The sequence below is a fragment of the Orycteropus afer genome, unplaced genomic scaffold, assembly GCF_000298275.1.
Source record: "Orycteropus afer afer isolate SDZICR_OR568_19922 unplaced genomic scaffold, OryAfe1.0 scaffold00220, whole genome shotgun sequence".
In the NCBI taxonomy this organism is placed as follows: Eukaryota; Metazoa; Chordata; class Mammalia; order Tubulidentata; family Orycteropodidae; genus Orycteropus; species Orycteropus afer.
Window position 1 is genome coordinate 99,670 of NW_006921807.1, and position 26,022 is coordinate 125,691.

At 35.4% G+C, this 26,022-nt stretch overlaps 1 protein-coding gene across 1 annotated transcript in view; it reads left to right on the forward strand.

Moving 5' to 3' along the window:
- ZBBX (zinc finger B-box domain containing) overlaps positions 1-26,022 on the forward strand; it is a gene marked incomplete at its 5' end in the record, with an annotated part of 98,255 nt that overhangs the window by 57,931 nt on the left and 14,302 nt on the right. The window contains 4 exons of the mRNA XM_007948723.1: positions 4,010-4,308; positions 11,115-11,268; positions 12,056-12,172; positions 23,964-24,221. Coding sequence (XP_007946914.1) covers positions 4,010-4,308; positions 11,115-11,268; positions 12,056-12,172; positions 23,964-24,221 — 828 coding nt within the window. The remainder of the gene's footprint in view (positions 1-4,009; positions 4,309-11,114; positions 11,269-12,055; positions 12,173-23,963; positions 24,222-26,022) is intronic.

Here is a 26,022-nt window from a genome sequence, read left to right on the forward strand (position 1 = left end):
AACTAACAGATCTGTCCTGGAGGAAGTGCAGCCAGAATGCTCCTTGGAAGTGAGAATGGCCAGACTTTGTCTCACCTACTTTGGTCATGTTGTGAGAAGGAACCATTCCCTAGAGAAGGATGTCATGCTTGGTAAGGTGGAGGGTCGATGAAAGAGGTGAAGGTCTTCAATGAGATGGATTAACACGGTGGCTGTGATATGGGCTCAAGTATAGCAAGGATCTTGGAGCTGTGCAGGATCGGGCAGTGTTTCGTTCTGCTGTGCGTGTGGTCGCTATCAGTTGGAAATGACTCAATGGCACCTAAAAATGGCAACAACAATAACAACATTAAATAAATAAATATAAATAAATAAATAAATAATCTGCATGACTGGACCAAAAAGCAAAATGAGGATAATTGGAACAAATATTCAAGTTGTGAGGGATTTCATTTTACTTGGATCCACAATCAACAGTCATGAAAGCAACAGTCAAGAAATCAGAAGATGTATTGCACTGGCAAAATCTGCTGTGAAAGACTTCTTTAAAGTGGTAAAGAGCAAGGATGTCACTTTGAAGAGTAAGATGTGCCTGACCCAAGCTATGGTATTTTCAGTAGCCTTATATGCATGTGAAATATGGACAATGAATGAGGAAGATCAAAGAAGAATTGATACATTTGAATTGTGTTGTTGGCATAGAATACTGAAAATATTATGGACTGCCAGAATAACAAACAAATCTGTCCTGGATGAAGTACAGGCAGAATCTTCCTTAGAAGGGAGAATGGCCAGACTTCGTCTTGATAGTGTTTTGGTCATATTGTCAGAAGGGGCCAGTCCCTAAAGAAGGATATCATGCTTGCTAAAGTAGTTGTTGTTGTTGTTGTGTGCCGTCGAGTTGGACTCGACTCATAGCGACCCCTCCTTGGGTTTCCGAGGCAGTAACACTACAGAAGTAGATTGCCCCATCTTAGTAGAGGGTCAGTGAAAAAGGGGAAGACTGTTGGTGAGATGGATTGACACAGTGGGTATGACGATGGGCTCAAGCATATCAAAGATAAGGAGGATGGCACAGAACCAGACATTGTTTTGTTCTGTTGTACATAGAGTTGGTATGAGTCAGAGCTGTCTCAATGTCACCTAACTATAATAGCTACATAGAAAGGATTTAAGAGAGATTAGAGAACATTGAAGGACCTCTGGTGGTACAATGGTTGAACCATTCAGTTATTAAGTGGTGTTGGTTTGAACCCATTGGCTGTTCCATGAAATAAAAATGAGATCGTCTGCTTCCGTAAAGATTAGAGCCTTGGTAACCCTATGGGGGCAGTTCTACTTTGTCCTACAGGTTTATGATGAGTCAGAATTGACTCGATGGCAGTTTATAAAACAGATTTGGTTTATAAAACTGATGATCACATTCTGATTGGATAATAAAAGGTAGAGGACAGCAATAAATTCATAGCTGTCCTGCCATTGTTGCTATTTTTAGCTATCAAGCCACTGAATCACTGCGGCCACCAGTAACCTATACTGACATGAGAACTTAGGACTTTGCAGTGCTCCAGATCTGATCCAGAAGTGAGCAGTGTCTTACCAAGCTGGAGCATGGTGTTCCAAGTGCTTTTGAGAAAATGGTGAACATAAATATTCATGAGTACTACTTCAAAGTTGCCTAATTTTTTTTTTAACTTAACAGGACTTCCAATGAACACACTAAATTAAAAAGCAAAAAGCCAAATGCACTGCCGTCAAGTTGGATCTGACTCATAGCGACCCCTACTTGGGTTTCTGAGGCAGTATCACTACAGAAGTAGGTTGCCCAACCTTCCTTCTGAGGAGTGGCTGTTAGGTTTGAAACACGAGCCTTCAGGTTAGCAGTCAAATGCCTTAGGCACTATGCTACCAGAGCACCCACATTAAATTAGATCAGATTTAAATTTCTGCAGTACATTTTTAATATTATTAAAAGACTGTTTTATTCGTCACTGCTTCGGCCATAATGGATCCCAGTATGGAATATTACAAGCCTGCAAAAATACTGTAGAGTTTTTTTCATAGGCATTTTTAAATATAGAGAATAGCTGTCTTTTTTACCAAAATGTTAGATAATCAGGCTTAGGAGAGAAGTAGGGAATTATTATGGAAGTTTTATTAAATTGAGATGGCCTTCACAACATTTCCCTTATAAGAGTATTTCTTTGACATATTTACATGCTATTTCATTTCTTATTATATTTCTGCTATTTACAAGTTGACAGTAGTTGGAAGTATAAAGTCTGAATACTCTGTAATTACTGAGCTAAGTAAAATATTTGATTGCAACAAGTAAGTCCTTCGGACTGCAAAGCAATTACTTGTATCACTGGCATCTATTTTCATGATGATGTTGTGTGCCACAAATTGATTTTGACTCATGGAGACCCTAGTTGACAGAGTAGAAATGTCTCATAGAGTTTTTCTTAAGTGGTATTCTTTATGGGAGTAGATTGCCATGCCTTTTGTCCCGTGGAGACTCTGGTGAGTTCAAACTTGCAACCTTCTAGTTGTCAGCCAAGCTCTTAACCATTGCATTACCAGGGCTCCTTATTTTTGCCATAGCCTTTACCATTTTATGTGATTTATTTATGGCGATGGTATCATCACAGTGGAAAGGGGGTAAGTGATAATTAACTGAAGATGCATTAAATTTAGATAATGGTATATCGGGAGCTCTGGTAGCATAGTGGCTAATACACTTGCCTGCTAACCAGACAGCTGGCGGTTCAAACCCACCATCCACTCCTCGGAAGGAAGGTTGGGCAATCCTACTTCCATAGTGATACTGCCTCCGAAACCCAAGGAGGGGTTGCTATGAGTCGGGTTTGACTCGACGGCACATAACAACAACAACAACATATTGTTATGTGCCCTTAAGTCGGACCCTACTCATAGCGACCCCTCCTTGGGTTTCAGAGGCAATATCACTATGGAAGTAGATTGCCCAACCTTCCTTTCTAGGAGTGGCTGGTAGGTTTGAATTGCCAGCCTTCTGATTAGCAGTCAAAAGCCTTAGGCAGTACGCTACCTAGGTAATGGTATATATACAGCCACTCCTCGGAAGAAGGTTGGCCAATCTATTTCTGTAGTGACACTGCTTCGGAAACCCAAGGTGGGGTCGCTATGAGTCGGGTCCGACTCCACGACAGTGCGTTGGTTTGGTTATACTTTTATTTAAAATAAAAACAATATGTTAAAATAATTCCTATGAAATTTCCAGTCTAGAAAATATAGACCAGTGTTTCCCTTAACTGCACATTTTTATCACCTGGAGAACTTAGTGAAAAAAAGGAAAAAGCACCCATGGCTGATTCTCACTCCTAGTGTCTGATTTAATTGGTTGAGATCAGGCCCATATACTGACAGTTTTAAAGAGCTCCTGCAGATGATTCCATTGTGCAGCCAGGTTGAAAACCAGTGATCTAAATCAAGTGATTTATTTAAAGCAGATATAATGAGGTGGGTGACTAATACAATCTTGCTCATCTGGAAACTTTCCAGAGGCAGGTGTCCCAGCTTACACATTTTCTGTGCTCCTCACTGCTACTGCTCTTTCATCTGGCAGATTTCCCTTTGCCCCCTGTTCATCACTAGGCAGGCAGGCCAGGAGAGAGAGGAAACTGTGGCACTTAGGTTCCCCCTGTGCTGTGTTACTTCTCCAGAAATTGTTGCAGTAAAATCTGAGGGAGAATGGTGAAGTGGGAATTGAACCAGAGGGTAAAATAAAATTTGCATCCATTTCAAGATTTGATTGCAAAATAAAATTTCACCTCCCTCTATTAGTCTAGCTCATTAAATAAATATGATTACCATTTATGAGTGTAAGTAGAATAAAAGTATTTAACACTGAGACATTGATAAATAAATTTTGATAAAATGTTATATAGTAATAAAGATTTACCATACAAATTTTAGGCTTATGAACTGTTTATCAATTTACTTGTGTAAATATATTTATTCACCTTTTGTAAATATGTGTTTTCAACAGCTGGAATTTCAAATATGGATTTTGACAACATGGCTGATCTACATGTTTATTCTACTGCCACTGAAAAAGTAGAGGAAAAAAGCTTTTGTGAAAAAAATTTAACAGAGGAAAGTATAGCTAACCACAAATCTGCTGATTCTAGTACACCATTTGAGAGCAAGGATTCTTTGCCAAGTGTAGATTTAGAAGAACCTTCTGTTAAGGAGAAATTATACCAAGGCATCAGAGGATCCTTGGACTTTAGCAATCTGCATGAGAGGCCAAACTTACAAGATTCAAAAACTACCCAGTCACCACTGGTAAATTTCTATTATGTTTATCAAATTCCAAATTTTATAAGAAACTTAAGAAGATTTCATATTGGTACGATGTATTCTTAAATATTACTTTCTACTGAAGTTAAAATGTGATGCCTTATATTATCATGAGATGGTAGAAGAGTGACACATACGGCCAAGAATATTGATGACTTGTGGGGCAAATTCTAATATGGTAAATGCCATTGTAACAAATGGTTTTCTATGACAAATAATACTTCAAGGCCCACCTCATGAACCACAGTAAGAGTGCTGTTACTTTTCCAAATGAAATTCATTATTATGAATAATTTAGTATAATAAATCCTCTTTCTAACATTATTCTATAAAATAGTAACTGGCTAAATGAAGTGTCTGCTAATAGGTAGGTAGAATCAGTTTGTGCTGTTTAACTTAAGTGTAAAGTATAGCATGTAATTCTATCAGGAACATGGTTAATATTTTTGCTTCTTGTTAGTGGAAAAAATAGTAAACTCACTGTTGCCTTTTTTAAAAAATTATATTTGAATTTCTGTTCTATATGCTAGAAATCTTAAGTAATCATGATTATTAATAATACATTCTTTATAAATTGGGCACATGATAAACATTTTTTCACCCCTTCAAAGTCATGTGAAACAAATTCTAATGGTGCCTAAATTGAAGTGGAAGCTCCTCAAAGCATAAGAATAAATACTTCAGCCGCCTGGCAGATTAGGTTTCTGTGCCCACCTTGTGTCATGCCTTATATCCATGTGAGCTGAGAAATTGGAACTAAGACCTCTGCAAAATCTTAGACCCCGAAAACTCTGTTCAGTTCCTGAAATAATGTTCTGGGATAATTTCCATGGATATAACAAGTTGAAACTGATTTCTGCTTGTAATCTGGGCTGGGTAAATAAAATATCTTACCTGATAAATAGAAATCTTTGGCTTTCATTTAGCATAGGTTTGGATTTCGAATATATACTTTTTGCCTGGAATGTCCAAGCCTTGAAATTAACATTAATATTCATCTCTTTCCATCGATACCCTGATGCATTTAGCAGAAGCAAATTCCAATACTTTTTGTAAAGATATTCCCACAGCTAAGCCAAAAATGATTTCAACTCATAGTGACCCCCATTGGATTTCTGCAGTGGTAAATCTTTATGGAAGTAGATTGCCCAGTTTTGCTTCTGCGGAGTGGCTGGTGGGTTTGAACCACCAACCTTCTGGTTAGCAGTCAGATACCTTAGGCACTGTGCTACCAGAGCTCCTTAATAAAAGAAGAAACTACTAGAAATTGATATATTTATAAAAGGCCAGTCAAAAAGTTCTGGCATTCAGAATGTAACCATTGAAATTATAATTAAATATATAGATTAAACAGCATATCCTATAAAAATAGAGAATTAGTGACCTGGAGAACAGATTTAAATCGTGTTTTTGCCTGTCTTTCAAGCAAAAGAACTAGCTCCCTTTGTCCCAAGTTATCTATTCTTTAAAGAAATTGACTATATTGCAGCAAAAATAAATAAAACGTTGAAAAATATGAAAAAGACATTGAAAAACATTGACAAAGAATAACACTTTTAAAGCAGGGTAAATGAAAATAAATCCTACTATGACATATTTTCATTTCACCTCAAAGCAATAAAAGCATAGGATCTTTAAAAACAACTAGAAATAACAGAAGATTTTCTCCAAAGAACAGTTATGCTATTAATAATAGTTAATACACAGCAACAGATGGCCTCAACAGCATTACACAATGGAATATTGTCTTTAAAATTCTAAGAGAACTGACTAAAAATTTAGAAACAGAAACTGAAGGATATACGTCAGAAGAAAGAAATGGAACCTAGAGGGAAGATGTTGTATATTATTATAATATAATAATGACCAACTTGGGGGTTATACAAATTTGACTAATAATATATAGCAATAACTTGTAACAGAGTTAGGTATGATTAGAGTTAAAACATGTAAGGTCCTATATTTTAAAGAAGGAGGATAAAGATCTTAGGTTAACTCTATGATTTTAGTCAAGTGTACAGGTTAAAAATTTCAACAGTGACCATTAAAATACTAGAAGGAGAATGTATTATTCAGCATAGTAATGAAAAAAGGGAATTTAGAAATCTGATTAATTAAAACAGGAAAGAAAAGACTCGATGAAAGAATAGTGTGATAGGTGCTGAGCATACGGCTCTCATGAGTCACTCGTGTTTTTGCCTGTCTTTCAAGCAAAAGAACTAGCTCCCTTTGTCCCAAGTTATCTATTCCAGAATAGATGTATAGCAAACAGCTCTAGAAGACCCAGATGCTATATCTTTCCAAAGTAAAGGAAAGGTTTGTTATTTTCAAGTGCAATAAAGATAATATCCTTCCTCCTTGGCAAAGGTCAAACAGTCCTATGACCTGGTATAAAAGAATTGGGTTCCTAGGAGCTCTGATGGCATAGTGCCTAAGGCATTTGACTGCTAACCAGAAGGCTGGTGGTTCAAACCCACTAGCCACTTGGAAGGAATACTGGGCAATCTACTTCCATAGAGAAACCACCTCAGAAACCCAAGGAGAGGTGGCTATGCATTGGAACCAACTTGATAACAGTGAGTTTTGTTGTTGTTGTTGTTGTTGTTGTTGTTTTAGAAGCTTAGGCTTGAAAGGAGCCCTGCCCAGTGGTTAAGCACTTGGCTGCTGCTAACCAAAAGGTCAGGGATTCAAATTTCCCAGCCTCTATGTGGGATAATTGGAAGGATGGTTGGGCAATCTACTTCCCTAGTGATATGGCCTCAGAAACCCAAGGAGGGTTGCTATGAGTTGGATCCATCTCAACGGCAGTGAGTTTGGTTTTGAGTGTCTATGTGGGAGAAAGATGTGTCTATCTGTTTCTGTAAAGATTTACAGCCTTGGAAAATCATATTGGAGAAGGTCTACCCTGCCCTATAGGGTCCTTATAAGTTGTAATTGACTCAACAGTAATGAGTTTGGTATTGGTCTTAAGCTCAGGTTTCCTCTCTTATAAGACCGCTACACTGAATGCACAGGTGTCACCTAGCCCTCTTGATGATGTTCTGTAGAAATTGGGTTCTGGAAATTGGAGTGAATACTGACAGAAGCTACTTCTATTATACTGTGAGAAATAAAGCTTCTTTATTTGTCTTTAACAAAGAATTTTGTGTCTCCTTCCAGCATCCATGAAATTGTAGTGGGCTTACAAATAGTTTAAAAATCTGAGACCCTTTGCTGTTCTTAATAAGTGGAAAGAGTAAAGCAAGCTGATAGAAATAAATTGAATAAGAATAAATGTGAGCAGATTATATTGCCTAATTGTTGTTCGAAATAGATTTCAAGTTAGGATTTAAAACAAAATCCAGCTAGATGGTATTTACAGGTAATATATTTAAAGTATTAGAACATGTGTAAGAGCAATAACAAAAACTACAATAAAAAATAAATAGTAACTTTGATTAACAAAATATTGCTAGGGATAAAGGAGTTCATTATATATGATAAAAGGAATGATTACCATGAAGATTGAAAAAAATTCCATTTGTATGTAAACCTGAAGGACATAATTTAGACTACACACACATCCATTAAAGAATTTTTTCTTTTGGTAACATAGACCATTTACAAAAATAAAGTTCATATGAGGCCACAGTGCGAGTTTTAACAACTACTAAAGAAATATCACATTGTGTTTTCCAAAGATTGTGCAATATAGTTATACATTTGATAGCAAGATGATCACAAATTAAATACAATTCCAAAAAGTTCTGGGTTCAGAAAGATATCTTAAAGAAAATTATATTTTATATCAAATACCTCTATCTCAAGAATCCAATAGCTCCGTAGATGTGACTAGGTTATTTGATGAATTAAAAGCTTTAAATAAACTATGAAAGGTTTTTTTCTAACTTAATCACGAGTGTTTGGTAGAAATTCACATATATATATACACACACACACACATATATATAATCTGCGGTAATTCATATAATTGAAAACAATTTAAAAGTTAAAATGAATGATATAGAACAACTTATTAGCATAGGTATAGCTCAATAATGTTAAAAAACTAAACGTAGAGGATATATGGAGTACAAATTTGATATCATTTTTCAAACTCTTAAGACAAATAACTTTTTTTTTAATGGATACATTTCCATGTAGTAATAGTAAAAACCATTTTTTAGGAATACTGCATGCCAACCTCAATACAATAATATAATAAACTCTATCTATAAAGCCTATAATATTTTCTCTTTTGATATAAACATCTGAAATAAATAATTTAAAATGCTGTTATTAAATTGTAAAATCAATTTATGTTTTGTACATCTGTATAATTAAAGTATATCCTAATTAATGAAATTTTGAAAACAGTTACTAATATTTTTTATATTGGTATTCTAAAAAAAGGATATTTTTATTAAAAGTCGTAAATGATTACATCATCAAGCACAGTGCATTGTACAAATTAGGTGTTCAGGAAGTAATTACTGAAACTCATGGAAATACCTTCAAGAAATTTATTGGGGCTTACTGGTATTTTTAATAGTATTTATCCAGGTGAATCTCTCATAGGATTCTAAAGGAATGTTCCATGGCCTAATGGGCTTCTAACTTGAGGCTTGCCATTTTTATAAATATACTTTACAGCTATATTTTGATTCATTTTAAGGAAATTATATCTGAGGCTTAAAAATAAAGTGTAAATAGTTTCACAGAATTGAGCTCCACTACTTTGTAATGGAATTTAAACTGAGTGCAAAGATCCTCCCTGAGCATCTTCCATGGGTGACTAATCCGTTAAAACGACTGAATGAAGTTGTTAGGTCACAGCTAGAAAGAATTTAAGGAGCTGTAAAATAAAAGGGTCCGACAGGGAGGTCTATAAAATAAGAAGATCTTTTTAAAGAGGCTATCAGAAGAAATTGGTGCTTTAGAGTTTGCAGATTGAATCCTTGCTTGTGGATAGTTCAGTAGTCAATCTACTTTCCTTTCAACTCTAATGACTAACATCAACTGTTGTTATTTTCCTCCAATCCCTAAGCAGGATCTACTTAGTGGGAAGCAGGGCAATTTTTAGTAGTGGAATTTCTTGACATCCCAATTGAGTATAAGACAGTTCATTTACCCCCCCTTTTTTCCCCAAGAATTCATTTTTTTTTTTTTTTTTTTTCCCATCAAAGTAAGACTGCCTATGGTTTTAAGCACTAAGTTGTAGGGTAACAAGAAAGGTACAGTAGAGAACTGAGACATGCATACACTATTCAGGGACACTGGGTTCTGATTCTGAAATTACCAATAGTTAACTTTGTGCTTTGGGGGGAGGGGGAGGAAACTACTCTCAGTTTCCTTATCTGTAAACTGAGACTTTTAAAAATCGCCCTAGATTTGCAATTGTGTAGTCCCAATATGAGCTCTACTAGAGCTCTGGTAGCATAGTGCCTAAGGCACTTGACTGCTAATCAGAAGGCTGGTGGTTCAAACCCACCAGCCACTCCTCAGAAGGAAGATGGGGCAATCTACTTCCTTAGTGATACTGCCTCAGAAACCCAAGGAGGGGTAGCTATGAGTCGGTCCGACTCGATGGCATATAACAACAACAACAGAGCTGAAGGGATTCTATAAGTTGTTCATCAAACACTGGGAGAACCAAGAAGGATATTCTGAGAAGTGGACTTGGACTTGTCTTTGAAGGAGATGCTTTATTATTGATTAGTAGTTTAGTGTTGATATAGTTTTACATTTATCTGATTTATAAATTTCTATGGAGTGATAACACTTTTCTTTGTGTTATGCAGTTCCATGAAGTAGATTGCATGTGGCCATTAGTTAGATTAATTAGAGAGTTGTTAAATACTCAAAACACCTCTGAATATCTTTAAAGCTGGTCTCAAGCTCTCACTTCTGAACCCCTAATCCAATGTATAGGAGCTCTGGTAATGTAGTGCCTAAAGCACTTGACTGCTAACTGGAAGACTGGTCGTTCAAACCCACCAGCCACTCCTTGGAAGGAAGATGGAGCAATCTACTTCTGTAGTGATACCTCCTGGGAAACCCAAGGAGGGGTCGCTGTGAGTCGGGTCTGACCGGATGGCACATAACAACAACAACAACAATCCAATGTATACTCAATTTACATATTTATGTATTTCTCAATTCCCCTAGAATAAGACTATATGAAAAAGTGAATTCTTAGGGTGGTAGAATCAAATCAGTCAGATGTATATTCAAAATCTGAGTCTACTAGCTATGTAACTATATAAATACCTTAGCTATATAAATTTCATAAATTCTATTTCCCTTGCTTCAGAGTCTTACTTATATATTTACTTCATGATGAGTGTTTTATTCACTTGGATTTTGTCTATGGCCCTTGTCAGGTCAGATTTATTCCCATTGATATTTTACTTTCAACTTTGAAATTATTATATGTATAGACAAAGACAGTAGTTCAAAGGCACAGCGTGTCAGTGAGATTCTGTATTTCAAGAAAATTTATGTGCAAAAGCACTTAAAGGAAGAAAATAAGTGAAAGAAAGGACAAAGAAAACAATTTTATCTTATGAACATTTGTCCTCCTTAGGGATTGATGATGACTCTCAGATAATTATTATAGTTGTGGCTTATACATTTGTAAAATTCATTATATATAAATGTTTTGTTACTGTTTATGTCTCCACTGCTAGAACCTAAACCTGATGAGAGCAGAATGTGCCAAGCACATAGTAAGTGCTCAATGAATGAATATGCTGCTTTGAGTTGGTGAGAGAGAAAATAAACTTAATTTTGTTGAATATTTTGTTTCCTAGTTGTTACAAGAAATAGCCCTCAGAAGAAAGCCTATTACTGAACATTATCAAGGACTTGAGAAATTCTTTTTTTCTGATGAAAATAGAAGACTGAACTTACTTCCTTCTCATAGCTTAGAAGGCAGCTCTTCCAGTACTAAGATTACACTTGCAGGTAAATTCAGATATGAAATCAGATGGTCTGTGAACCAGCTGACTAATTTTGTAACTTATTTATTTATTTATTTATCTAACAGTCCACCTTTATCTTAGGAAATACTGGGCAATTCTATTCAATGAATAAAATAATTTTCTCCTTGTCCAGCTGGAATTATTAAACCTGTATGAGCTGCCATGTATTTATATTTAAGGATACTATTAGAATATGAAAACCATGGCTGTAACAAACAAGGGAGACAGTAATTATAGAATTTAGAAGTGTGGTTCTCACTGAATTATGAAATAAAAGGAACAGTTCAAATCGCTTTATGAACTGTTAAGTATTACATGATGATGCTTAAATGCCTTATTGAAAACAGGTCTCAGTATTTCAGGATCTGTGAAATTTCTAAGTTGTTTTGATAATTTCCTTTTGAAAACTAGGACATCATGTCATCTATATTACTAGGTTTCCTATGTGTTCAAATGTTTTTATTCATGTACAATTAAGTCTTACACTATTATACTTTTTGAAATATTTGTTTCTATTCAAACGTATGTTTGTGTATAGTATCTTTGAAATGTAGATTTTATTTTTACTTGTGATTAAAGTTTGTAAATATAATGTTTGTTATTGTATGATTATGAGATTTTGTATTTCATAGTATAATTTACATTTCACTGTTATAAATACTCTGTGTTCGCCTAAATATTGACTAATAATGTGATAAATATAATACACCAATAGCTTAGATTTCTCCCCTTTTAAAACTTGATATTATTTTCTCATTTTCCCATTTTAGGAGACAGAGAATGGATCCCAGACCATAGCTTAAGTGCACATGCTGATAATGCAGTTGCCTTGGATGTTCTATGTGGTGCCCAGAATCTATCACCAAGTAGAAAACAGCAAACAGTGGGTAAGATTGTTGATGAGACAATGGAGCCATGTAGGTCACTTTCTTTGTTTATATTTCTTTGCTAGCAGTTTTCTACTAAACCAGTACCATCGAGTTGATTCTTACTCATGGTAATCCCATGTGTGTCAGAGTAGAACTGTGCTCCACAGGGCTTTCAGTGGCTGATATTTCAGTAGATTGCCACATACTTCTTGTGAGGTGGCTTTGGGTGACTCAAATCACTACGCTTTGGTTTGTGGTGGAACACTTAAATGTTTACACAACCCAAGTACACCAAGTTTTCTGTTGGGTACTTGAAAATTAATTCCTGCAGTTATGTAACATACTCATTTTAACTGAATGTCCTAGATGTTTCTTTTAAAAATAAAACCATAAGAAAGGAGTCATTATTCCTCTTAATGAACATGAGTTATAGTCTTAGTGTTTCTGTAACAATGTATTAAGGAATAATATTTTTAAATGTAACTCAAGATATGATTAATTTTGAACAATCTTTATATATTCTCAATTTTGTTACTCAAGAAACAGTTTACTTTCACCAAATTATACATACTTTTCTTTGAGATTCATACTCGGACATTTGTGAAACAAATGGCTCAGGTTTGGTTGCTGCTTGCAGCTGTGATTGAAACAGCTTCTAAACTTACTGCAGTATATGTTAACTGTGGAACGTTGTTTCAGTTCATTAGCTCTGTTCACTAACCAAAATAGTTGTAAGATTTTCTTTCAGCAGGATAATTTTTTTGACATGTGGAATCCTGACTGTACTGTTTTCCTAGTGAGTGTATGCAGATAATTTTGACATTAGTAAAGGCAGTGGTAGTAGTGTAGTGCCTACAGCACTTGACTGCTAACCAGAAGTCTGGTGGTTCAAACCCACTCCTTGTAAGGAAGGTTGGGCATACTTCCATATTGACACCACCTCGGAAACCTAAGGAAGGGTCGTTATGAATCGGATCCAACTCGATGGCAGTGAGTTTGGTTTTTTTATTTTTTGGTTAGCCCAGGTGGTGTAATGGTTAAGCTCTAGGAAGCTGATCAAAAGGTCAGCAGACCAAACCCACCAGCTGCTCAGAGAGAAAGGTGTGGTAATCTGCTTCTGTAGACATTTACAGCCTTAGAAACTCCATAGGACAGTTCTACTCTATCCCATTGGCTTGCTGTGAGTTGAACTGATTTCATGGCAATGGGTTTGTTTTGGGTTTTGATTGTTATTCATGAGGAACCCTGGTGGCATGGTGGTTAAGCTCTTGGCTGCTAACTGAAACAACAGTACTTCAAACCTACTAGCCACTCCATGGTGGAAAGATGAGGTAATCAGCTCTGTAAAGTTTATAGCCTTGGAAACGCTATGGAGCAGTTATACTTGCTCCAATATGGTTGCTAGGAATCTGAATCGACTGGATTGCAGTGAGTTTATCGTTATTCTTTAATTCATGTCAGCATAGGTTTGCTTTATGCTGAATTTTGCATGAAATTTCAATAGGTAATGAATTAAGGCAGTTCAGTATGCATGTTTTGAGTATGTTAGCACTGTGCTAGGTACTGGCAGTAAAGGTATGTTCCCTGGTCTTAAGGAGTTTGTGGTTTTGGAAAAATATTGATAAAATATTAGTAATAAAGTGAGCCATTTACCTGTTACATATAATTTTTCTATGCATGTAACTTTTATGTATCTTTCTTGTCCTAACCACTGTGATTAAAACTCCTTGACTAGCTTAAGATTTATGGTGAGAATCTGTCAGATATAATTTTTTTTTTTAGTGAAAAAGCATCCATTTATGATCTATGTTTCTTGGGTCTATAGTGAGGTATCTATTCTCACATCAAATTCTAGAACAGCATCAAAATTTCTGTTAGCTTCCTCCAGAGATAGTCAGGAGGAACAGTTTTAAGTTACTATTGATGAAAACAAAATCTTGCACATACAATGGAAAATTTGTTACTAAGATAAATCTTTACAAATAAGTAGCCAAATACATTGAACTTCATTACTTCATTTTGGGGAGATCAGTTGAAATCAATGATTTTGTGTGTGTGTGTGTATATATATATATAACATTTACTTGAGCATCTAGTTCAGGCCAGGCACAGCCAGATATTGATAATTAAAATAAATAAACCCTCATCTTTGTTGTTCAAGAGCTTATAGTCCAATTCACACTTTCTTAAATGTTAGCACATAATCACCTGGGATGATTAAGTGCTATAATGCAGGTGCCTAGATTTCACTCTAAGATTCTGATTCCTTAAATCTGAGGTCAAGCCTGGGAATTTGCCTTTATTTCATTAAAAACCTCATGTTATTCTGATGTAGATAGCCCAGAAATCATGCTTTCAGAAAACTTCTATATACACACAAATACCTAATTGATGCCATATAAATATATGATAAATTTAGAAAAGGACTATGAGTAATCCACCTTTGGAACTTAAGCCAAACCCACTGCCATTGAGTTGATTCCGACTCATAGCAACCTCCATTGGGTTTCCAAGGCTGTAAATCTCTACAGAAGTATATGGTTTCATCTTCCTTCTGCAGTTGGAATTGGTGGATAATTTGTAATAGTGCGTGCCGTCAGCTATAATGGAGGTACATATCCAGCTGATTAGGAACTGAGATAATAAATTTTTTTTTGACAGAAAAATGTAGACATAAACTTTTGTGAATCTTTACAAAGAGCTGCCTAATCTAGGTCCTTCTATTTCTTTTTTAAAAAAAGAGGAAGAAAGGAAAGAGAGAAAGAAAGAAAAGATTAGATTTGGAAGGTGTAAAGACTAAGTGACCTCTCAGCTCAGTCATAAGAAAGTGAATAAATTTTACTAATTAGGGAAGGAGGGAAATTGCTTTCTGGACACAGGTAGAGGCATACAATGAAACAGAACTTTCTTGCTCTGCCACAGGTTATAGAAATCTTACATTCTGAAATGATGACAGTGTATAAAAGAATCTCAGTTTCCTAGCAATTCCTAGTGACCCTATAGGACAGAGTAGAACTAAGCCACAGGGTTTCCAAGGCTGTAAATCTTTACAGAAGCAGACTGCCTCATCTTTGTCCCACAGAAAAGTTGGTGTCTCTGAACTGCCAGTCTTTTGGTTAGCAGCCCAGTGCTTAAACCTCTGCACCACCAGAGCTCCTTCAGTTTCCTTCAGATTTTTAAATTTATGATTGTAATTACATGGTACCTATAAAAGATATATGTAAACCCAAACCAAAACTCACTGCCATTGAGTCAATTCTGACTCATAACAACCCAAGCTAAGTTTCTGAGGCAGTAAATCTTTACAGAAGTAAATTGCCCAGTCTTCCTTCTGCGGAGCAGCTGGTAAGTTTGAACTGCCAAGCTTCTGGTTAGAAGTCAAATGCCTTAGGCACTGTGCCACATATAGCAAGTACTTATTAACTATGATGTCATTAATTCTAATCACACCTCCCCCCATCAATGCCTACTCCTTTCCCAACATATCTTCTGGCTTCTAAATGGCAGCACCATCCAAATATTCATTAAGTCTGAAACCTGTGAGCCATCTTGACTCTCTTTCACCTACTACATTCATTTTATCTTTAGATCCTGCTGATGTCAGCATCAAAATCTTCCCCAATCCAACCACTTCTATATTCGTTGTTCCATTTTAAGTTCCAGTCCGTTATCTCTCACTTATCTCCCAACTTTACTTTTGCTCCTTCTCAAAACATACTGATATGATTAATTTCTCTCAAATTCTACTGTTTATAGTCATTGAGCTATTTGTTTATATTTGTGGTTAGGGAGTGAATCAGTTTCTATTACCTTAAATCATAAATTGTATCCTATATCATTAGTTTTCTACAGCATGTAGTAAGATCATTATTATTTGAGTTCTTTTCTGTACAAATTTTCTACAATTTAGAGAGGACATTAGGATTGTCAATAGTTGATAATGTTTTGCAACATTTATTCAGAATTTAATATTAGGTTCTTTTACTAGAGTATTATTTATTATAAAATTGGTATTGAAAAAAATGTTATTATGATTATTTTCCATCAAATTCTAAAGTTCATATTTAGAACAGTAGTAACAATAATTACTATCATATATAATACTGTTCAGTGAGTGATTTAGATTTTTGTAGCATTTTTATACACATTAGTATAACCCAAAGATAACAATATACTTTATCTTCCAATATATGGCATGATTTCATTAGTAATCATAAAACATGCATTCTTTAGGTAACATCAAGGACAATTTCTTCTGTTATATTTAGAGTATAACTATGATCTGTGCTAATTAATATTTTTTTAAGATTATATTGCCATAGTGCAAGTTACTCTAAAAGTGTATTTCTTATGTTTATAAACTGCAAACCAGACTATTATATTTTATGATAGAATGATCCCTTTAATTGTGGCATTTTCATTAGTGCCAGTTGTAACTGTGGGTCAGATCTTAACTCTAGTAATAATGTTAATAAGTTTATATATTAAACATTACAGGCAATTATATACTTCCCTAAATGAATAAAAAATAAAGTCAGAGACCAAAATGGGGCCTCTTCTATATCTTTATATATTATATTTCCATTAAACTTTGAATATATTTCCAGTAAAAAAATATAACTTTGAATATATTTCCAGTAAAGAAAATATAAAAAAACATGACTTGTCCTCTCACCCCCTGTATATATATTTTTTCAAATGTGATCAATCAACCTCAAGTACTGTGGCAACCAACTGTTGTTTTAATATATAATCAAGTGTTTGTACTCCTGTATTTTCTGAAGGTAATCTACGATATGTTAAAATTTTCTCACCTCTTATGTGTCAGTATTGGCAGAAGACCAGCCTTTAGTTTACTTGCTAATAAGATTTTCTTTTTCTTTTGTTTTATTTCAGTAAAAACTTCTAAAATTTTACCTTGACTGAGATTTAGCTCAGTACCATTTAGAGCAGACACAGAATATGGTTTTCTCCATAGATCTGTTTTTGTCGTTGTTGTTGTTATGTGCTGTCAAGTTGGATCCGACTCATAGTGACCCTTCCTTGGGTTTCTGAGGCAGTATCACTATGGAAGTAGATTGTCTAACCTTCCTTCTGAGGAGTGGCTGGTGGATTTGAACCACCAGCCATCTGGTTAGCAGTGAAGTGCCTTAGGTTCTACTCTATCAGAGCTCCTCCATAGATTTAGTAAATTCTTAAATTAAGCAAGGTAAAATAATTAGTTAACTTGTAAATAATACCATGCCATCTAATGCAATAGGAATAATAGCAGCACAGGTCAGTGTAACAGTAATTCAGCTATATAAATCTACAGTACTAGATCTATGGTACTTGTACTGTAGATTTAATAGCTGAATTACTGTTATACTCATCTGTGCTTCTACTATTGCTGTTGCATTAGAATGGCATGGTATTATTTACAAGTTTACTAATTATTATATCTTGCTTAATTTAAGAATTTTCTCAGTTGGCAAAAAATGTCACTATTTCAACTTTTAGAACAACTGGTGGGACTTAAATAGATTAAGTTCACACACATATAGTAGATGATAGAATTGGAGTGAAATTTTAAGTTATCACTCATTCAGCTTTTCACTGCTCTTATCTGCTCTTAAGATAATAGTAATAGTTTATTATTTTTCTCAGTGGCTAGGAATAACATATAGATTCTTTATATATTGTAGATAAAATGGAAAATCACTTCCAAATTTAGTCATCTAAATAATACTTGGGGATATTTACATTTATATTTCTTAAAACATAGGCAAAATTTGTAAGTTACTTTTCTTCAGAATTGTCAGTGAGTACAAGTAGACACCACTACTTATCTGTCAGTTTGTCATACTGTGTGGGGCAGGCATGTTGCTGTGAGGCTGGAGGCTATGCCACCAGTATTTCAAATACCAGCAGAGTCACCCATAGTGAACAGGTTTCAGCAGAGCTTCCAGATAACACAGACTTGGAAGAAGGAAGGGGCCAACCACTTCTCAAAGAATTGGCCAGTGAAAACCTTATGAGTAGTGTGAAACACTGTCTGATATATTACTGGGAGACTTTATGAATAGCCCTGAAACATTGTCCAATACTGTGCCAGAAGATAAGCCCCTCGGGTTGGAAGATACTCAAAATACAATTGGGGAAGAGCTGCCTCCTCAAAGTAGAGATGACCTTAATGACATGGATGGAGTAAAGCTTTTGAGACCTCCATTTGCTGATGTGGCATGATCAAAATGGGAAGAAACAGGTGCAAATATCCATTAATAATTGGAACATGGAATGTATGAAACATGAATCTAGGAAAATTGGAAGTTGTCAAAAAATGAAATAGAACACATAAAGATTGATATCCTAGGCATTAATGAGTTGAAATGGATTGGTTTTGGCTGTTTTGAATCAGACAACCATATTATCTACAATACTGGAAACGACAAATTGAAGAGGAATGGCGTAGCATTCATCATCATAAAAATGTTTCAAGATCAGTGCAGAAGTACAATGTTGTCAGTGATAAGATAATATCCAGACACCACCAAGGAAGACTAGTCAATACTACTAGTATTCAAATTTAGGCACCAACCACCAAAACCAAGACAAAGAAATTGAAGATTTTTACCAACTCCTGCAGTCTGAAATTGACCAAATATGCAATCAAGATGTGTTGATTGATACTAGTGATTGGAATGCAAAAGTTAGAAACAAACAAGAATCACCAGAAGCTGGAAAATATGGTCTTGGTGAAGAAATGATGCCAGAGAGCTCATAATAGAATTTAGCAAAACCAATGACCTATTCATTGCAATAACTTTTTCAACAACATAAATGGTGGCTGTACCCATGGACCTCACCAGATGGTGAGATACCAAAGATGGAATACACATAAATCAAATCAGCTATATCTATGGAAAGAGGAGACATAGAAGCTCAATATCTTCAGCCAAAACAAGGCCAGGAGCTGATTGTGGAACAGTCTATCAACTGGTCATATGCAAGGTCAAGTTGAAGCTGAAGACAATTAAAACAAGTCCACAAGAGCCAAAATCTGACCTTGATTATATCCTTCCTGAAATTAGAGACCATCTAAAAAATGGATTAGATGCATTGAACACCAGTGATCAAAAACCAGAGGAACTGTGGGATGACATTGAGAATATCATACATGAAGAAAACAAAAGGTGATTAAAAAGACAGGAAAGGAAGAAAAGACCAAAATGGATGTCAGAAAAGACTCTGAAATTTGCCCTTCAATGGAAGGTAGCTACAGCAAACAGAAGAAATAACAGGATAAAAGAGATGAAGAGAAGATTTCAAAGAGCAGCTCAAGAAGACAAAGTCAATTATTATAATGAAATGTGCAAAGACCTGGAGTTAGATAACCAAAAGGGAAGAACACACTTGGCATTTCTCAAGCTGAATGAACAGAAGAAAAAAATTCAAGCCTCGAGTAGCAATATTGAAAGATTCTATGAGCAAAATGTTTAATGAGACAGGAAACATCAAAAAAAGATGGAACAAATACACAGAATCTCTGTACCAAAAAAGAATTGGTCAATGTCCATCCATTTCAATAGGTGGCATATGGTTGAGAACCAATGGTATTGAAGGAAGAATTTGAAGCTGCATTGAAGGAACTCATGAAAAACAATTCATGGAATCCCCATTGAGATGTTTCAAGAAACAGATGCTGTGCTGGAGGCACTCATTCATCTATGCCAAGAAATTTGGAAGACCTGGCCAACTAACTGGAAGAGATCCACATTCGTACCCATTTCAAAGAAAGGTGATCTCACAGAATGTGCAAATCATTGAACAATATCATTAATATCACATGCAAATAAAATCTTACTGAAGATAATTCAAAAATGGTTGCAGGAATATATTGACAGAGAACTTCCAGAAATGCAAACTGGATTCAGAAGAGGATGTGGAATGAGGGATATTATTGCTGATGTCAGATGGATCTTAGGGTGAAAGCAAAGAATACTAGGAAGATGTTTACTTGTGTTTTATTGACTATGCAAAAGCATTCGATTGTGTGGATCACAACAAATTATGGATAACATTGAGAAGAATGGAAATTCCAGAACACTTGATTGTACTCATGAGGAACCTATACACAGACCAGGAAGCTGTTGTTTGAACAGAGCAAGGGGATACTTGTTTATCCCCTTGGGTTTAAAATCAGGAAGGGAGTGAGTCAGAGTTGTATCCTTTCACCGTACTTATTCAATCTGTATGCTGAGCAATAATCTGAGAAGTTGGACTATATGAAGAAAAACACCGCATTAAGATTGGAAGAAGACTCATTAACAACCTGTGGCAAGCAGAGGACACAGCTCTGTTTGCTGAAAGTGAAGGTGATTTAAAGCACTTTCTGATTAAGATTAAAGACTCCAGTCTGAAGTATGGATTGTTGTTGTTGTTATGTGCCATCAAGTTGCCTCCGACTCATAGCAACCCCTCCTTGGGTTTCCGAGGAAGTACCACTATGGAGGTAGATTGCCCAATCTTCCTTCTGAGGAGTGGCTGGTGGGTTTGAACTGCCAACCTTCTGGTTAGTAGTCAGGTGCCTTAGGCACTATGCCACCAGAGCTCCTGCAGTATGGATTACACCTCAACATAAAGAAAAGAAAAATCCTCACATGTGGACCAATAAGCAGCATCATGATAAATGGAGAAAAGATTGAAGTTGTCAAAGACTTCATATTACTTGGTTCTACAATCACTACCAATGGAAGCAGCAGCCAAGACATCTGACGATGTACTGCAGTGGGTAAATCTGCTGCAGGAGACCTCTTCCAAGTGCTGAAGAGCAAAGATGTCTCCCTGAAGACTAAGATGTGCCTGATTAAGCCATGGTATTTTCAATCACCTCATTTATGTGTGTGAGGGCTGTGCAACAAATAAGGAAGACTGAAGAAGAGTCAATGCTTTTGAGTTGTAGTGTTGGTGAAGAATACTGAAAGTACCATGGACTGCAAAAGAATTAACAAATCTGTTCTGGAAGAAGTGCAGCCAGAATGCTCTTTGGAAGTAAGAATAGCCAAACGTCGTGTAACCTACTTTGGTCATGTTGTCAGAAGGGACCATTCCCTGGAGAAGGATGTCATGCTTGGTAAAGTGGAGGGTCAATGAAAAAAGAGAAGGTCTTCAATGAGATGGGTTGACACAGTGGCTGCACTGATGGGCTCAGGTACAGCAAGGATTATGAGACTGGCACAGAACCAGGCAGTGTTATGTTCTGTTGTATATAGGGTTGCTATGAATTGGAGACAGCTTGATGGCACCTAACAACAACATCATTAATATCATGTTGTTACTATTTGCCATCAAGTCAGACCCGACTCATAGCGACCCGTCCTTGGGTTTCTGAGGCAGTATGACTACAGAAGTAGATTGCCCAACCTTCCTTCCGAGGAGTGGCTGGTGAGTTTGAACCACCAGCCTCTGGTTAGCAGTCAAGTGCCTTAGGCACTATGCTACCAGAGCTCCCTATTAATATCATATGCAAGTAAAATTTTGATGAAGATAATTAAAAAATGGTTGCAGCAGTATAATGACAGGGAACTTCCGGAAATGCAAGCTGGATTCTGAAGAAGACATGGGATAAGAGATATCATTACTGATGCCAAATAAATCTTGGGTGAAAGCAAAGAATACCAGAAAGCTGTTTACTTGTGTTTCTTTGACTATGCAAAAGCATTTGACTGTGTGGATCATAACAGATTATGGATAACACTGAGAAGAATGGAAATTCCAAACGACTTACTTGTGCTCATGAGGAACCTGTACATAGACCAGGAGGCTGTTGTTCGAATAGAAGAGGACACTGCATGGTCTAAAATCAGGAAGGGAGTGTGTCAGGGTTGTATCCTTTCACCATATTTATTTAATCTGTATGCTGAGCAAATAACCAAAGAATATGGAGTATATGAAGAATAATGCAGCATCAGGATTGGAGGAAGACTCCTTAACAACATGTGGTATGCAGATAACACAACTTTGCTTGCTGAAAGTGAGGATAATTTGAAGCACTTACTGATGAAGACCAAAGACTGCAATATGGATTACACTTCAATGTAAAGAAAACACAACTGGACTAATAAGCAGCATCATGATAAATGGAGAAAAGATTGAAGTTGCCAAAGTTTCATATTACTTGGATCCACAATTGCCAACTTCTATCTTTTCTCCATTTATTATGATGTTGCTTATTGTTTCCGTTGTATTTTCATTTTCTTTTTGTTGAGATGTAATCCATGCAGAAGGTTGTAGTCTTATCTTCATCAGTAAATACTTCAAGTCATCTTCACTTTCAGGAAGCAAGTTTGTGTTACCTGCATATCACAGGTTGTTAATGAGTCTTCCTCCATCCTGATGCCATGTTCTTCTTCATATAGTCCAATTTCTCAGGTTATTTACTCAGTGTACAGATTGAATAAATATGGTATAAGGATACAACCCTGAAAAACACCCTTCCTGATTTTAAACTGTGCAATATCCTCTTGGTCTGTTCAGAAGACAGCTTCTTGGTCTATGTACAGATTTCTCATGAGCATAATTAAGTGTTCTGGAATTCCCATTCATTACAGTGTCATCCATTATGTGTTATGATTCACATAGTCAAATGCCTTTGCATATCAATAAAACACAGGTAAACATCTTTCTGCTATTCTTTGATTTCAGCCAAGAACCATCTGATAACAGTGATGATATCCCTCATTCTGCATCCTCTTTTGAATCTAGTTTACATTTCTGGAAATTCCCTGTCAATATACTGCTGCAACTGGTTTTGAATTATCTTCAGCAAAATTTATTGTGTGTGATATTAAGGATATTGTCTGATAAGTTCCACATTCAATTGGATAACCTTTTTTTGAGATGGGCACAAATATCAATCTTCTCCAACCAGTTGGCCAGGTAGCTGTCTTCAAATTTCTTTGCAAAAATGAGTAAGCACTTCCAGCACTGCATCCATTTGTTGAACCATCTCAATGGGTATTCTGTCAATTCCTGGAGCCTTGTTTTTCTCCAATTTCTTGAACAGAGTTTGCAGTTCTTCTTTCACTTTCATAACTGTAAGCTACTTCCTGAAATAGTTGAATATCAACCAATTTTTTTTTTTTTTTTTGGTACAGTGACTCTGTGTATTCCTTTCATCTTCTTTTGATGCCTCCTGCATCATTCAATATTTCCACTTTAACACTAATGTGCTCGTAAGGCAAAAGATAGTGAACTCATATTTAGAAATTGGAGATGTGATCTTAATTTCTTTAAAGCATTTTTTTCCCCTAAAAATTCAAGCAGATTTTATGTATTAGTCTATTTTGCTTCCAAATTTGTTTTGATATAATAATAAGTTATACACTATCCAGTGGAATTATTACTCTGGGCAGTCAATGTATGAGTTTCTTCTCATGCAAGGCAAAGCATGGAATCGACCTAAAATTTAAGAAACATGGCACAGTACTTGACCTTGGGATAGGATTAGGTGTTGGTTTGGTTTGGAATTGACTTCATTCACAGCTGTTTTTCTGTAAAATCAGTTTCTCTTGGTCTGAATGAAGAAAAATTAGAAGAAAACAACCCAGAAGTATTCTTTATGATAGGAGAAAAAGTAATTTAGGATTAAAAGTTGTAAATAAAAATGGATGATCTACTCTTAGATAATCAAAAGTTGATTTTCTTGTAGACTCTACCTCATGTTAACTGCTCTAAGTGCTGGATACTTGTATTTTACATCTCTAAACACTCCTTCAGAATAATGATAATAAATCATTCCATAATAAAAATTTTTACTTTTGTATTTTAGGTAAGACATCACAGAGACCTTCAACAGCAAATTTACCATTTTCCAACTCTGTTAAAAAAAGCTCCAGCTGCCTTTCTTCCTCCCATTTGCGACCAAGAAGTGTCACTACTAGATTATTATCTAGAGCTGCTTTTGAAATTTCAGAAATTGAATATATTGATGTTACCAACCACAATGAGCCTTTCTTAGACAATATTGCTGATCAACAAACCTTAGACAGTTTGGAAAAAGAATTAAATGAGCTGAGAAATCTTGCAGGTAATACTACTTTTTTTTTTTTTTTTTTTCAGTTTAAACCAGTAAAACCCAGTTGCAATCCAGTCTATTCTGATTCATGGTGCCCCCATGTGTAGGCAGTGCTAAATCTATGTTCTACCAGATTCTTTGCATCTTACTCCAAGAAAGCATGCATGGAAACAGACCAAAAAACCAAAACAAAAAAACCTTTTTTCTTTTCCCTCTTTAACCATGAACCTTTGTATCTGCTTTCTCAGATATTCCCCATATTGCCCTGAAAATGTTACATGATGTGTGGATGCCCAGCCACACCACAGATAACCTACCTTAGCCCACATAATACACAGTTAAATTTTGGCATAAAGACCTTCACATGTACAGAAAAACAGCAACAAATCTTTCCACAAACCCACTGAATGGTTAATCTCCATTGCTTTATGAATGCCAGCCCTCTTGTTTATGAAAGCCAGCCCCTTGTTGAAGAATTGATCTGTTAGATCTTTCAAAGCAGTGCTTCTCAAGCCTTAATATGCATACATCACTTGGGGATCTAGGTTAAAATGCAGATTTTGATTCAGTCAGTCTAGGGCAAGACCTGAAATGCTGCATTTCTGACAGGTACCCAGGTGATGCCATTGCTTCGGATTAACACACCACCAGTTGAGAAATTTATACTTGTGCATTGTTTCCTAAACTTCAATGGATATAGTCGAAAAATAATATTCCTATTCTTGTAGATGGAAAAGTTTGGTTTTATAAAAAAACATCAAAGAAAATAATACTATTATTTTCATCAGAAATCTATTTCACACAGCACCAGTATAAGTAAGAAGAAATCTATCCTTAAAATAACCATTATTAACATTTGATGGCCATAATTTGAAACATTTGCCTAAGTACCCATATCAAAATGTATATTTTAGGAGGAATAGATGGAAAGATGGTAATTTATAAAAAGATATTTATGCTTTTCAAAATATATTAATAAAATTATTAAATATGTATTTATTCAATTTAACAAAAGTAAAATTTTACAATTCACATAAGCATTTTTTTTTACCACAAACATATTAAAGTTAAACCATATGAAATTACCTTTTTTGTAGACCAAAAATAGTGGAATAATGGAAATTCTTATTGTCCAAACTGAAATATTTTAAAAAATCACTTTAAAAGTTAAGGAAAGAGGCCATTTTTAACTATAAGCTTTAGTTTCAGATATAGTGATTAAAATCCCTATAATAAAAGATGAGGACTTATTTGTTGGTTAATTATTATTTTTAACTACATATAATTCTAGATAGCATTGATTCAATCCCTGTTATAATTATTTTTATTTTGCCAATGTTTCCTTTTATTTTCTTTCTCTTAGTGAAAATTTCCATGGATTAAATGCTGAATACCAGCATATTTATTGTAATTTCCCAATCTTGAGCCTTTTATTTTGATTCCTCTCTAAAAGGTTTGATTTTGGCATTCTTAATAATGTCTGTTTTTTGTCTTTATGGTTTATTGAAGTGTTAGGTAGATTTATTTAGTGGAGCACAATTTCTTGTCATCTGCAATTGGGAGGCACCTCTCCATAGTCTTCTGACCTTGAATATGGTATTATTTCATTCCTTATGACAGTTTTTCAATTTAACTTTTGTTTGATTGAATTAAATTTTCAGTTGATTACTTTTTCCTCCAGGTAAAGTTCATGGAAGGAGCCCTGGTGACACAATGGCTAAGTGCTTGGCTGCTAACTGAAAGGTCATCGCTTCAAACCCACCAGCTGCTCTGCGGGAGAAAGATGTGGCAATCTGCTTCTGTAAAGATTTAA